Source organism: Diadema setosum, chromosome 4, assembly GCF_964275005.1.
Source record: "Diadema setosum chromosome 4, eeDiaSeto1, whole genome shotgun sequence".
Classification (NCBI taxonomy): Eukaryota; Metazoa; Echinodermata; class Echinoidea; order Diadematoida; family Diadematidae; genus Diadema; species Diadema setosum.
This window is the reverse complement of record NC_092688.1, coordinates 16,371,154-16,387,555: the sequence shown is the minus strand read 5'-3', so window position 1 is coordinate 16,387,555 and position 16,402 is coordinate 16,371,154. Positions and strand designations below refer to the sequence as shown.

Here is a 16,402-nt window from a genome sequence, read left to right as displayed (position 1 = left end):
CACAGCAAAAGGTGCAGCACATGTGTACATACAGTCATTAATTCCTGGCATTACTCACACGTAAGGAATTTCATGGCTACAGTACATTTGCACAGATCATTCAATTCAAAAGAGCCAAGCTGATTAATCAACCCTCAATATCAAGTGATGTCATGCTTGGGCTTAAGTGGAAATCAATCAATTGAGACCTATTGAAACTCTGAAAGACAGTTAAGCACTTGTAACTTGCACATTGCACTGTCCCCTCTCTGTTGCTGTATTGTTAAGTAGGTATTGAGATGTAACTTTGTATGTTGTTGTATACATTTATTTTCATATCTATCGTCTATGTACTGCATGGTGACACGACATTTGCTCCTGCGATAAATGCTCCGGTCTTATTTTCTCCAAGAACTTAGGGTAAGGGATAGGGTTGTGATGGAGTTTCTAGGTTTAGTTTCATATACAAGGATTAGGATTAGGATTAGGATTAGGGTTAGGGTTAGGGTTATGTTTGTGGGTACATACACACTGTAGGTTTTGTGTTTGCCTTCATGTTGTAGATATTTCATGGGAGCAACTGTTGCAGGAGCAAATGTCATGGAACTGTACTGCACATCTCTAAGCAATATTTGTTGCGCCCACTGGCTTTCAAAACATATACTTAATGATTGTTTACCAGCTTATATTCATCATGCATGCAAACCTAATACGTGGGCATGAAGGACAATGACAAATGCCATTAGGCCACCGGAAATTTTCCTTTTTTTTAAAATATTTTTTTTATAGTAAACCCGAGTAAAAATTCTGAGAAAGCAGGATTGCTCATAAAACCAATAAACTGAAATCTTGTGTAAGAATAAAAAAAAAAAAAACATATAGCTTACTCCTGTTATAAGTGGGTCACAGATTTTTTTATTTAGAGGTGTAAGAATTAAAAAAAAAAAGACTAGCTTCCTCCTGTTATACTGTAAGTGGGTCACAGATTTTTTATTCAGAGAATGTACTTTTGTCAGTATCAGGACATTGCCCCCATTTCTACTGTACATGTGATCTCCTTGTTGAATGTACCCTTCTGCAAAACCTTCCATTATGTGGTTGTAACTTAAAGCTACTTACCATTTGCAAATGGAAAAAAAACAACACAACACAGCTTTAGTGCTTCGAAATAGTTCTAAAATGTGAGTTAAGGATAGCAACAACCAATGTAAAAATGTGAATCAGTATAATCAATGTTAAGTATTGTTAAATATACAAAATGTGAACAATAGTTTATTTAAATTGTTTCTAGAATAAACTGTCTACAGTTATGGTTTACTGAGAAAATGAGTGATACTTCCTTATATTTGTGACTTAAATATAATTGCAAAATTTTTATATGGTAGGATGTTTTATCATACAACTTAATTATTCCTATGTATCAAGTGTGATAATTCAAACCTTCTTTATTTATCATTAAATCACTGCTCCCAATGGTAAACAGTGGCTTTAACTCAGCTACATTGTATGTCCCCCTTTCCATCAGTTTCATGGCACCCCTTGCATCCTACTCAGTGGCTCCTAAACTCTAGAAGAATCTCCACTGGAAAATCTTCCATTAAACCTAAGTCAACTACACGTAACATCTGCAGAGCTACAATGTATTCAAGAACATTGTACATGTATTTGAAGCATCACTTCCTTATTGTACACTGTTTGCTAGTTCATTGTTGACCGGTATTGCAAAATTATTAAGCCGATCACCAGCTGTAAAACTACACACATGTACGCAATTATACTGTATAGCAAAATCTGCATTTTGAAGGAGAGCTCTACAACTCTCTATATTCAACAAACAGCATACCTTTCATACAACATTGTACTTTGGCATGAGTGCAGCACGATGTACTTTAACTACACTGTATGTGTTGGTAAACCTGTATTTTCCAAAAAGTGACCGGGAACTAAAGAATAACAGACCATTTCCATATCCAGGATAACTAAGATAAATATCTATAATCATCAAGAGAAACCTTGTGCAAAAACGATATATATCAGCGGCGGATCCAGAGGGGGGGCGCAAACCGGCGCACGCCCCCCCCCCTTTATTTTTCGTTAAAAACAAAAAAAAATAAAAAGAAAGAAATGAAATGAAACCCGAAAGTGCCACCACAAATATTAGTTGCGCCCCCCCCCCCCCCCTTACAGAATTCCTGGATCCGCCCCTGTATATTGTGTGCCCTTCAAAAAACAGGGAAATTGGCATTGCATTCTCTGAAACTCCCTTGAGGCTCGTGACGGTTGAATTGATACCTCATTTACTACCAAACACACAGTTGCATTAATGGTCATGGCTCAATCCCTGCTTAATGACTCAGAAATTTCATTTCTGGTAGTAAAAAGACAAGCATTGACATAAAAAGTATGAACAGTTGCATACTCACATACAAACACAAACAGACAGAGAGACCTTAAATACGTACATATGTATACACATATATGAAAGTTGTACACTATACAATATGGTATATAATGCACATATGTATTATGCATCTATCATACTATCATTGGAAAGCCACCAAGTTTACACATATGTACATTTGTATAATTACAAATTTGTAAATTCTCTGTTGATCCACAACCAAACAAACTCTTCAAGGCACAAAGATAGGTTTGCAAAATACTGTGCAACTACTGTACTGCAGCGAGTAGAGAAAAAAATAAGATATGTAACAGCACATTGCTGAGTTCAATGTACTTTACATGTATCTTGAGGAAATGAGGGGCAAAGCCAGAAGGGGGGTTCCACTCTTCACTCATATCAGTGAAGTTCTCTTTCCACCTCCCAGCTCATATTATATACAAGTACTGTATCTGTGGATGAAAAAGTCCTCTCTTCCATTCTTTTCAAGTGCATTGTAGCTGACAGTGCAGAGAATGTGAATTACAACTGTATTACGTTGAGGTGTACATAAAGAGTGAGTAGAACTAAAAATGGCTGTGCACAGGCATCAGGAAAAGACTACATGGTAGCTGTCCCGCCCACCGGGGGTACAAGTTTTGCAATAACACAGTTGTTTTTGGAACAAGATCATTTCCTTTCGCAATGAAATGAAACCCAGCATTTGATTGCGAACAGAGGGTCTACAATTGTGTGCGTGTCACAAGCTGCCTTTCTGATCACCGCGCAACACTTTCAAACTGTACAATGTTGTACGTGTCCATGTTTGTTTGACTGCAAATCTAGAAACAATTTGGGGAAGAGCAACAGATAAGTTTCACTAAATTTCATTAAATTTCATATCCATTCAAAAGAAATGTGTGCTTGCAGATACAGGCTAATTCAGAATTTAAGCTCACAATTTGGGGGTGTAAGAGGCATTTATACATTCATACAAACCAGATACATTTGCATAACACTTCTGAGATTCCCACATCTGTAGAAAGGTATTTATAGCACAACCCTTTAGACCATCAGTTGTTCTGCATTTTTCTGTTCCTTCTGTAACAGTATACAACGTTTGTACCCCACACTATTAAAATGATGTGTTCAAAAGTGTGCCGCATCCGGTAATCTCATGAAAAATTCACCTCAGTGACGTCCTCGTCCCTCAACAACCACTGCCTCAACCAGAACCCTGCATGCTGCAATCAAATATGAACCATCATGCTTTTTTTTTTTTTTTTTTTTTTTTTGCTGATGCAAGACAACTGCATCTGAGGAGAAAATCCATTCGTTTATTAAAGGTACTGTTTATCATTGGGAGCAGCGATTTGAAAGATATTTGAGTAAGCACATATGATGCATATGTAGGTCAGCTGTATCACAAAACATCCTACCATATAAAAAATTTGCAATAAAGCCTACAATATATAAAGGAGATGTGACTATTTTTCTCAATAAATCATGACTTCAGACAGTTTTTTTCTAGAAACAATTTTATCATAAACTACTGTTTACATTTTGTATATTTAACAATACTTAACATTAATTATACTGATTAACATTTTTACATTGGTTGTTTATATCCCTAACTCACATCTTAGAACTACACTTGAAGCACTAAACTGGGTTTTTGTTACATCTGCAAATGGTAAATAATGCCTTTACAGATCGCATACACTGTCTGTTGCAGTCCTTTGCAGATATTGGTGTAAACAGGTTCAGAGTTTACAATATGATGTTTGGAATATATGTCTGTTTTCTGCCAATCAGTATTCCACCCCCTCCCCCCCCCCCCCAACAAGTCTTAGCAGTTCTAGCTTGGCATTAATGTCTACATCTCTCATTCATAATCCTCATTTCATTTCTTCTCAGGCGCGGTGGAGCACCCCAATTTGCATCTCATTATCGCCCCGTTCTATTTGAATTTCCAACAGGCATCCACGGCTGCCCGAAACTGTGTGCATGAAAAAGTCAAATCTTTACCTTCTCCTTGTGCCGCTATGCGTGCCGCTAGTAAACTCAAACTTCCCACACTATCTAAGTTTTTAAAAACCTTCCTTTTGATGAAAAAATTATGAAATTTGCTGCACCAGAACTTGAGATATTAAAGCGTTTTGAAAATCACCTCTCGCAAAACATGCTCTCTGTTTTTTTCCGACTGGACTATGGCCGGGCTCCAATGTGTCCGAAACTGGCAACATAAGTTCATCAGGCCTCAATCCATATATGGTGAAAGTTTTCGCTTTGTACCACCTGTACTTTTTGAGAAATCAACTTGTTTCTACAGGGTTTGGAATAGAAAATTGTAGTCGGCGAAACAATTGAAAATGACGTCATTTCTTTTCCCGTAATATTGGGCATGCGTGGTACGTGAGATTCAGGATTTCGTGCTCATTGTTGGTTTGCATGTGACGCAGTCAATTTTGCTGAGTGTCGCACGGCGGTGATTGCTGAGCTGCTGCCGCGCACGCTGCATGCAGCAATGCGTTGTGTGTGCTGTGACATGCAACGCCACAGTGACGCGATTAATTATACATGGGACCGACCTGTACGCTTTGCGTTCGTGTCATTTTTGACATCACCTTCTGTTTTTTTCCGACACAACCATGGCCGGGAATATTATGGTATGAAATTTAAAATGCAAGCAGATAAATAAATTTCGGTGTACTTTGTTTGAATGGCGCTTTTGTTCCGCAATCACACTTCGTGAATTTTAGGATGATTTTCGAGGCATATTTTTGGTAATTTTGCTCGCCAGGTTTTCGCTAAAATTTCACATTTTATCATTGTCAAATCCTTTAATATGTTATATGTGCATATTCGGACATGTTTTCAAATTCAAACTACTCAATTTTAATCCGAAAATAGGTTTCCTGAAATTGTTATTAGCTTGAGAAGTTGTTTACTTTTTCTCAACTACGCGAGTACATGTTGTTTACTTTATGCAAATGAGGCTCGGCTGCCGATGGATTTCTGCGAGATAATTGGGGTGCTCCACCGCGCCTGTTCTTGCTCTAAAATTCTCCAACGATTCATTGGTTTCAGGTCATATCATTCGTAACCCTCATTTCTTTCTTTGATCATTTTCTTGCTCTAAACTTTTCTGGAGATTCATTGCCTTTGAGTTGCCTCTTTCAGTTCTCTCAAAATTAATGCCTGGGGCTTGGACTTGATCAATGATGCCTACATTCACATGGATAATGTGTTAAATTTCAATATTCAAAGTTTCTTTTGAAACTCATAGCACCCTATCATGCTCTGTGTATTGTGAATCTGGGTCTACAGAAAGCTATAAAAAAAAAAGCAACAAGATGGGAGAGTTTAATAATGGGATACCATGACAGCCCTGGAATTTCAAGTGTAATCCCCGTTGGCACAAATATGACATAATTTGTCATATTAGAGTTGTATCATGGCCATTATGTATGGGAATCGACTGAATGGTAATCCTATTGTTGTTGCTGTCATCATTTCTTTAAATGCGTCATATTTATCATTGCAGATGATGAGGCTCTTCTATAACCTGCTTAACTACTAAAAATACATTTAGCAAGTCTTATTTTACATGAAACAGGACTTCCTCACAATTTTGCAAGTGGTTAAATTTGTGACCGTGCACGTTGCATCCATGCTCAGAACAGAGTTGATATTTTCGCACGTTGTTAAATTCATGAATAACACGCGACTAGCAATCTTTGCAAAAATGAAAAAATCTTGTGAAGTACACTTCACTCTGATCTAGGACATTATTCTATAGTCCGGTATCAAATATAGGCCTACAATTGTACATAAAGCCCCAGCACCACTTATCTATTTCATCTAGGACATTATTCTATAGTCCGGTATCAAATATAGGCCTACAATTGTACATAAAGCCCCAGCACCACTTATTTATTGATATGGTCGTACGAATAGCCACAGAGGACAAATGTAAATAAAGCACTTCAGAAATTCATGAGTTTGTCACTCATTGTAACCTTTCCAGGGAAGACATTTATACATAGTTATACAGCCTATTTTGTACTGAACGCCAATTCTGGTTGCCTGTAGGCTCCATTGCCTGCTATCATGCATGGCTTTTAAACTTGTACATTGTACCTCTCTTTGTTCAACCATTGTTTGGTACACAGCGGGTTATGTGTATAGACCAACTAACGATCAGGTATATGCAGTCCCAACCTCAAGTCTGCACCTAGTCTGAATGTCTAGACATGCCAGCATACACAAACATGAGTTTATCCCCTCCCCCTCCTCCCCCCCCCCCCACCTTTCTCCCTTGGTAGAAAGCAGGAAACCATTGATAACACAGCACACAGGAGGACTAAAAAAGAAGAGGGGAAGGTGAAAACGGGGTACAGGAGAAAGGAAGCAAAATCCCCCCCCTTTTCCCCAAGGAATCTCACTTGGCCTTTTGATGCACTTTTTTTTCCTCTTTCTCTCTCTTCAGAATCCTCCAAAGGCGATGATCATTGGGGTGACAACCGCCTCACCAATTTTTTTTTCCTTTCAAAGGTGGAACAATGACCTTGAACGTGTCAGCCACCCACTGCCCTTGCTCTGACCCATAAATGACTAACCACCGCTACACATGCGGGCTACATGCCAGAACTCTCACAAACTTCAATTTCTCCCTCTTCTGCTGTATTCGCTAAATCACCAGTACCTACTTGATAATGGACATAACTTCTGATTCTGAAAATAGCAAAATATTTCTTTGGCATGTTTATATCCTACACAAATCCCTTATCTGTATATATATTGAAAAAACTTCTGTGGTGAAAGACTGTTCACTGAATTACTTTGAACTATCAAAACAGTCAAATTCCCATTAGGATATCCCATATCTAAAAAAGAAAAAAAAAAGAAGAAGAAAGAATTAAAGATTTAAATGCTGAAGTGTGTGCTTTTGTTCATTTGTTCATTTGTTTTTGTTTTATTTTGAAATGAGGCTTGTCCATAATGACATCAGTATTCATTCATATGTAAGCTCTTGATCTAAATCTCATAGAATTTGATTACCAGTCAGCCTTTTAATCTACCAGGTACACATATCAGATGAATGATCGATATAGTGTGAATGTAAATAATCAACATTTCATAAAAGGACTTGAGGTTTTCTGTTTATTAGCACTTTACCTGATTCAAAAAGTGCATGTACAACGTACATTGTAGACCTATCTGTGTACTTGTTCTTCATTTCTCTGACAGTAATTTAACAAGGCAGTCACAAAATGGAACTAGGTATTTCTCACTGTTGATTTATAATCTGATAGAATGTACACCTCAATGCTGAGCATGAGCAGTATATGGCTGCAGTATTGCAAGTCCTTCTTAGTGCTGTTTGCTACATCATGCAAGGACTGACTTACTCATAAATGCTTTGGCATGAAAACTTAGAAGGGTTGAATCTATGATGGAGAGGGGGAGGGGGGGGGGGGGCTCTGCAATGAGGGCAAATGTGACCTTGCACATACACATGCCTTGATTTCTAATCCATGTCCTATTCTCAAACATAATCCTAATCCTAAGCCCTTTGCATTCAATGAAAAGCTTGCACATCACACTCTACAGATCTCTGAGTACTAAACAGCACCAGCTTCTAGAGGGATTTGCGATTACTGCATGCGCTACCGTTAGCGTGGGGAACAGACACAGAGCAAGGACTGAAATATTGATGAGTATCGGTAGTTGATCATGCTGATGCCGAAAGGTTGTCTTGGTTTAATAACACACTGCACAAAGGAACTTGTTTCACAAAATGGAGCTCAGGATTTGAAAAAAATTATTGTTTTTATTATCATTTCTTTTTATTGTTGTTGTTGCTTCTATGATTGGATCACACTAGAAATGTGAGTGGATTCATTTTCAAGTGTACATTATGATACTACTACCACAGAAAGTGTTTTTAATGTGGCCGTTAAGCATACAAAATGCATTAAAATGATTAGACACATTCAAACCACTGCCTCTGTACAACCCCCGTCATAGAAACATGTCACCCTATGGGTATGACTGGATGACAATGTGTTCTGTTACTATTACTGTAGACTGGGAGCAGTGATTCTATTTTTAGGAGCATCTTAAACATCTTGTTTGGCTTGTCCAGAAGCCCACAGTGCAAAGCGAAAATGGTTAATAATCTTTGAGTCGGCTGGGAAGACCCGAAAGGATCGGAGCGACAAATCCCTCCTGCCATATCTTTTCCCCCATCTCCCCTCTTTTCCCCCAACAACCCCTCCCCTTTCCTCATCCCCCATTTCTCACTCATACCCCCTCTTTCTTTCTCTCCCTCTTTATCTACTTCTCTGTCTCTCTTTTTATATTTTCTCTGATTAAAAGGGATAGCATAGTATTGGTTGAGGTGAAAAATTTCACTCTTAACTTTTTGCTAGACACTTAGAAACCAGTTAGAGAAAGTTAGAAAGCATACAATTCTAAGATGAATTCAAAGTTCATTTGATGAAAATCAGTTTTGAAATGGCTGAGATATCCAAAAACAGTAAAAACAAAGTACTCCTAATAAAAGGTGGGTCCCGCCTGTTATTAGGGTCACTTTGTTTTGGATATCTCAGCCACTTCAAAACCAATTTTCATCGAATAAACTTTCAATTCCTTTAAATATGGTCCTTTTTTTATTCCATAAAATGTTTCTCATCTCAAAAAATCATCATTAAAAAAAAAATTGGAAACCTCATTCCCTATTTCAACTGAAACTGTACCATCCCTTTAAAGGAGTAGTGGACCTGGGACGTTGAGCTGTGATGACAGAAGAAAATATCCTCTCACAAACAGTAGTGCTGAACTCTCTGTGCTGCAGAGACTGTGAGAAAGCATTGGCAAAAGCAGTAGCTGGCAAAAAAAAAAAAAAAAAAAAAAAAAAAAGAGAGAACTGAAGGTCTTGACGATCATACACTGTACTCTATAGAAGGTAGGGGTTACTCCTTTGCACAGTAAATATTTGCAGCAATCATGCAGAACACACTTCGTCTGGGGCAAGAGATGCTGTACTTCATACAGAAGAAAACATTTCAGATTAAACCTCTCCCGAGATCTCAATTTTTTTAATTTTTTTTTTTGGGGGGGGGGGGTGGTGGTGAGATTAATTTTTAAAACTTCCCTACAAATTATATACATGTATGAATTGTAAACCCTTACTCATTTCCCCTTACATGCAGGCCTATACAGTAAATGTACTATGTACACTGTATACAAATGATATAAGCCCTTTGTGATTTTTCATGTAAAGTCATTGTTTGGTGTAGGGACAAAGAGCCATGACAGTGAAGAGCCTCTCAAAAGCATCATAAATTAATTTCAGATACTAACTTTCAAGCTGACCTCTTAAATGCACAATATGCCACTTATGCCATAAAAGCTTTCTGTGATGGAGTACCATTGTAATTCCACATAGAACCCACGCTGAAGAAGTGTTGGTATCGCTGCCGCCATTGTTTGTAAGCTCTCTAAAAACCAGGCTGAAGTATTGGTATCGCCAACTGCTGAGCACTGTATTTGTCCACGCTTATTCAAATTACAGATAACAGCGAGTCTTTATCTTTATAAAAATGCGGACTACTGTGCATGTTGACTCTGTACTCACACGGCCACAGTTTGGAACCACCTTCCCCATGGGTATATTCCTGCCATCTACATGTATGTGTGAAAAGTCAAGGCATTATAAATACTCCCCTTCTTACTACAAAGTATAGGAACCTCTACATACACCTCAGGTAGCTGTACAGAGTACACATACAGGCAGTTAATTTATGATTCATATTACGAATTAAGATTTTTTTTTAAAAAAATTAGCAGGCATGATACTTGAATTACAATGTAGGGCCTACTAAAGGTACAATTGTAGGAGCAAGGAGATATCACATACAAATCTACATTGTATCTCCTTGGTAGGAAGATGTATATTAAAGCTGATTATTCAAAATGTTTACAGTAACAATTTTAATTTGTCCAAAAGATGGTGTGGTGGGTAAGAATGTTCTTCTTTGATTCCTGAAGAAGAAATGTAAATATATGCAGACCATCAAAATAGGGCTCCATAAGTTTTCATTTTGCAGTATTTAGACAATTCTCTCACCTCAAAGAAGGGAGAACTCATGTACAATTTGTACCATAAAATCATACTACAAATTCTTGTACTTGCATGTATACCCCATCGCCATAGATCTAGAGTCTACATGACTGATGTACGATTGTTTAATAGACTCTACTTAATCTTTAAAAATCAATGGCTAGGAAAATTATACCAGTTAGACATGGATCATATCATTCATTCACATTATCATGGACTTGACTTGCATTGACTTCTGTAGTACGACATAAACTGGTTATTAATGCTTGGCTGTTGACATTGACAGATCGTGGTTCAGGCACAGAATGTTCAAAGTCAATTTGAAGTATTCATGGGTATGGACAAACAGCATTCATCTTCTTTTAGTTTTGGTTTACTCTAACACGTTACTATTGTTAGAATTTAACCTGTAGTGTAGAAACGAATGTGTAAAGTAGATATGGTTGTATAAATAATTATAATAATCTCTGTGGTGTCTTGAAGCTCTTGTGCCCAGTGGCGAAGGGCTGTCTGTAGTAAGAATTGGTGTCGGGTCAATGTACAAAAAACAGCAGCGCTACTTAAATAAAAAGATGGGAGTGAATTGACTTTATGTTTAACTGTTCATTCTACACATATCGTCTGTTTGCGGATACTGCGCAGATCGAGACAGCTGGTTGAGAGCACACGGCTCTGAGCTTTTACCCCCCGTTCCGCGCCGCCTCCTCCGCTTTCGCAAGCGGGGTCGGGTCGAATATCGCCGCGGAGCAACAATTTGCCAGCAAGGCGATGCCTGCAGACACCTGTAAGATCGTTGCATTTCGGTAGAAGGCTGATAACACATCACATATTTACTGCACTTACCTAGATCCTCCATGATGACTTGTTTCCCCCTCTGTTCTTATAGGAGTTTAACTCGTTACCTCCGGGCAGCAAAATCATACGACAAGATCGGATGCGGACATCGACGGGAATATAAAACCTTCACGTAAACACTGTGCGAACAGTATTTCTCCTTAGCATGCACCTTAATCCTTATATGGTGTTGTACGTGTGGTGTACCTATGTAATGCTCCTGGCTGGCTAGCTAGCGCTAGCTGGCTCTTTACGATATAAATGAAGCGTCTGCGGTTGTTGTGTACATGCCGCTTGGTGTCACGTGACTTTCTTTACAGTCGTAATATTTTTTCATCCCACAGCTAGAAAATGTGCGAAGTTTGCTCTTGGAATGTGCCGAGATGCCACCTGTTGGTCCCGTTGAGTTTTAGTTTACTCGGGTCGAGATTCAGAACATTGTGTATTGAAGATAAAAAGAAAATAGAACCACGATAAAGACATGGACAACTTCATTATTGCAGGGGTGGTTTTTTTTTATCATTATAAGATAATAATGTTACCAATAAAAATTATGTAATTATGATTCTCGTTTCCATATTAAGTACTGATTATGATGATGACATCATGTTGGACCCTCTTGTTTTTCTTCATTGTAATGTTATTTGTTATCGGTTGCCAAACAGTCAAGCGTTGTGCTAGTCAAGCGTTGTGCTTATTTTTGGCAATCGTTCTGTATGCAAATTATTAAGAGGTTACTCATGTAATTATACTACAGATGTATTGTATAATTGATGAAAATCATGATAATTGTTGAAAGTATACTACCGGTATTTTGTACTTTGGTAATGAAATTGCAGAAAGTTGATGTATTTGAAAAAAAAAATGGCATACAGAGAATAAATCAAATCAAATCAAATCAAATCAAAATAATGATTATGGTATCGATTATCATTATTGTTGTTGTTATCATTAATACAATAATTACAATTACCATTCTATTAACTGATTAGGCCTATCATTGCTATTCTAAGCACTTCTTTTTGGAATGTTTTTTCTGTAGATTTCTATCACTCAGATCGAGGTTGCATTTGCAATAATAAGACAATTAGAACGATGGTGATAATAATATAGCTAATATCATAACTCACTTTTGTGACTATTTGTCGCTATCATTTATTATGAAAACTATTACTACTATCACTATTTCCATTGCTATAATTTCTTACTATCATCATCATCATCGTTTTCAACATTACACTTGCTTTTGGAATGTTTCGAGACACCACCTATAGATTTCTCTCCCTCTCTCTCTCTCTCTCCCTCTCCCTCTCTCTGAATCGAGGTTGGGAGCACTTTCTCATACAAAAGAAAACGAGAACGATGATATTGATCATGAGAAATACCATAGATAATCATTGTTATTATCACGATCCTTATTACAATCATTCTTATTACTATTATTATCAACGTTATCAACATTATCATTGTGATTGATGGCAGTACATTCAATGCTCATAGCAGTTTATAGTAAGAGGAGGAGTAGACCTATTGTCGTTGAAAAAACTATAAGCCTAGGCCCTCACGTGGCGAATGTGTGACAACTCGGTAAATTACAAAAATGATATCTTGAAACTATATATTACACTAGACTATACTTATATACCATATGCTACATTGTATTATGGATCTGGTGAATGTCCATAACGTGAGTGAGTGTGTGTGTCTATGTGTGTGTGTGTGTGTTAGGTCTTCACGCTATAGTCTTACATTCGTCATTATCTTAGCTTAGATTCGCCGATTCAATTTCTAACATTGTATCCAGTGGGGCTGTTTTGTCTGACCTTTTTCTTTGTTTGATTTCAAAGAGATAAACAAGAAATTAACACTATACCTAGTGGGATTTCTTAATTGTTATAATCAGGATTATTACTAGTAACACCTTTAAAGGTTTCCTTATATGCGGATAAAATATGAGAAAATGATGTACTACGATCAGAATGCATAACTTTTATTTAATTTCGGTATATTATGTAACTTGTCATCCACATGATGATTCGTTCATTGATCGTTTTCAAGATAATGTTGGAGATTGTGCTTTAATAGCATAGTGGACGACAACCCTACTCCCAATCGGAGGACCCGAGTTCGATTCCCGCCAAGTGCTTTACGTCCTTGAACACTTACCCACCATGTCCCTCTCAACTCATTGTGTATAAATGCATGGGTATACCTGACGCTAATAGGGTAATGATAATGGCATTGCCCTCTGGTAAAGCAGTGGCAACACTGCAGACGCTACCCTGGATAAAATGTATTATTGCTATTATTATTGTTATTATTATTATTATTATTATTATTGTTGTTATTATTATTATTATCATTATTATTATTATTATTATTATTATTATTATTATTATTATCATTATCATTACATTAGAAAAAGAAAGATAATTGTAAAGTTTCACGCGTGTTGTTTGTCATAAAAAAAAAACTGTGATAATTAGTAACAACTGCACACTCGCATATTAGATGACTTGTAGCACTTCTGTCATCGCCTATATAGTTTATAACATTGACTTTCACACAGAATCCACACTTAATCACTTAGATTTTTTTAACTAATGAAAGAATGAAAATGTCTCACATTGACTTTTACATAAAATCCACACAAGTATATTATATCTTTTCACTAATAAAGAATAAGACATCTCAGGTTGACTTTTGCACAAAATCCACACTTTATAGTGTTTATATCTTTAAACTGATTAGGAATAAAACAGCTCATATTGACTTTTACACAAAATTCACACTGATGTGTCTTATGGTGAGTGTATGTAGGTTCTACGCTATATGAATTTGATATGATCATGATTTTTTTTAAGTCATTCGATTTTGAGCGCATCATCACCTCAAGTGATTTGAATAATATTGTGTGATTACGTCCATTATCAAAGTATTGTTGAAACTGCAGACTTCAACATCTTTCTTTTCTTTTTTCTTTTTACTTATTTTCTTATGCATTTTCATTTCGTTGATTTCATTTTCCCTTCGGTCTTGTGAATTGAGTCTAGGGTTAGTTGTATTTAGAGAAGGTTCGTTGAATGCTGTATAGTGTCTCGACAGAAAACAAACAAACAACCGGGTCTAGGACAATTACCCCAGACCCTTCCCCTGACCCTAACCCCAATCCTAATCCTGAAACCAATCCCAACCCTAACCCAAAGTCTGACCCTAAACCTAATCCTAACCCTATCACTAACCGGGATTTATAGCCGGGGGTAATTGCTCTGATATGAGAGGAAAACAACAACAACAAACAAACAAACAAACAAAATAAAGCATATTAGGAGCATCACTCAGGTGACGTATAAAACAGTCGTGTGACATTAGTGGATATCTTGTAAAGTAATGGAACACTCTTTATCTTGTGACTGACCTAGTACATTCTCTGGTGACTTGAGCCTGAATTTTTGTTCTGTTTTGGTGAGCTGTTGTAATGATTTTCTGTCTCCGCTTGAAGTAATTCGTCTTCGGAATACATTGCGAGTATTATGCTGTCGGGTGTTTCGAGGGTATGCTGGTCGCACACTAACAACACGTGGGGGCGCTCTGACCATTACTTCAGCAGTGTACATAATAAAAATACTTCATTCACTGTTGGTATTATGATCAGCACCATGACCTGTATTACGTATACCATTACTATCTTACACAAACGTTGTGATCGGTAGACCGTGCTGTCATCTGTAATTATTGACATGAACTTTCATTCAGAAGAAGCCTCTCGTCCCCTTTTCTTTATAATATATACAATGCACATCATAGTATTCTTTATTCATATACGCCTCCCTGATTTATATCATCTGTCTCTTCTACTATATGTTGTCGAAACTAATATAGAAACATCATCTGAGAGATATACTTATGTATAGATAGATAGCTGCACATTATTAAACAAACTATATCGCTGCGAATGGGTTTGAGGGAAAAAATCATGAGGATATCTGCTCAAATTGTTAAGAAGCTGAACGGAAGTGGACACATGGTTGGTTTCCATTGTTACTTTTACTCTCTTCTCTGTACGTTTTCGTCATCGGCACCACTTTTGTTTCAGAATATAGTGTGTCTGTCTCACCTGTGACAGTATTTCTTCTCGTTCTATTTCTTTATCTCTCTCCCTCTCCCCCCTCTCTCTCCCTCCCTCCCTCTCTCTCTCTCTCACTCTAAATATCCTTGAATCCGCTTCTTCTACTTTTATCTGTTTGTCGCAACTGACAAAGGAAAACGACATGAAAGAGGTGTTGGCAAGGGCATTTTCGTTTTCAAGTGTCATTGATATTTTTAATATCTTTATCGTGGTTTTTTTTTTCAATAGTAAACATGTTGGAATCATGAATGTATTAAACATCTCACACACAATCGAATTGAACATACATTCTGAAATTATGCACGTGACATCAAGGTTGCCCTGAACACAAAGTTGACAAATTCAGTGTAGGTTATGGAATGGTGAAATACTGCGCCATTACATCGATCATTTTTTTTAATCATCATTCACGGACTTATATAGGGGCTACATCTTCTGTCAAAATCACTGCAGACATAACCATTCTAATAATAATGATGATGATGATATTGTCTTCTATATCGAGAGCAACCTTTTCAGTGTTATCACCGTTCTTCCAGAGGGCCCTGCCATTATCATGGGGTCATCCAGCGAGATCGACACCCACGAGTCATACAGCCCACGAGTTCGACGTTGAAAAAAAGCCCATGAGTCATACAGCCCACGAGTCATACAGCCCACGAGTCATACAGCCCATCGCATGAGTTCGACACTACAGGTAAAACAGCCCGCGAGTTCGACATGACAACACGGGGCTGAATGTGTCGGTCTCGTGGGCCTTGTTTGCTTAGTGTCGAACTCACGAGCTGTATGACCCGTGGGCGGTATAACTCGTGGTCTGTATGACTCGTGAGCTGTATGATTCGTGGGTGTCGAACTCGTGACGTGCACCCATTATTACCAACCAGCATTGCAACGTACCCAGTTATACACATCTTGGTCATGAGAGAGTCTTTGGATGGTGCAAGGT

General features: G+C 37.6%; 1 protein-coding gene across 1 annotated transcript in view; it reads right to left on the bottom strand.

Moving 5' to 3' along the window:
• The window catches only part of LOC140226949 (paxillin-like), a 119,958-nt gene extending 108,492 nt beyond the window's left edge, over window positions 1-11,466 (bottom strand). Inside the window, exon 1 of the mRNA XM_072307379.1 lies at window positions 11,334-11,466. Within this exon, the coding sequence (XP_072163480.1) occupies window positions 11,334-11,346 (13 nt within the window). The 5' untranslated portion in view covers window positions 11,347-11,466. The remainder of the gene's footprint in view (window positions 1-11,333) is intronic.
• Window positions 11,467-16,402: the final 4,936 nt, after the last annotated feature.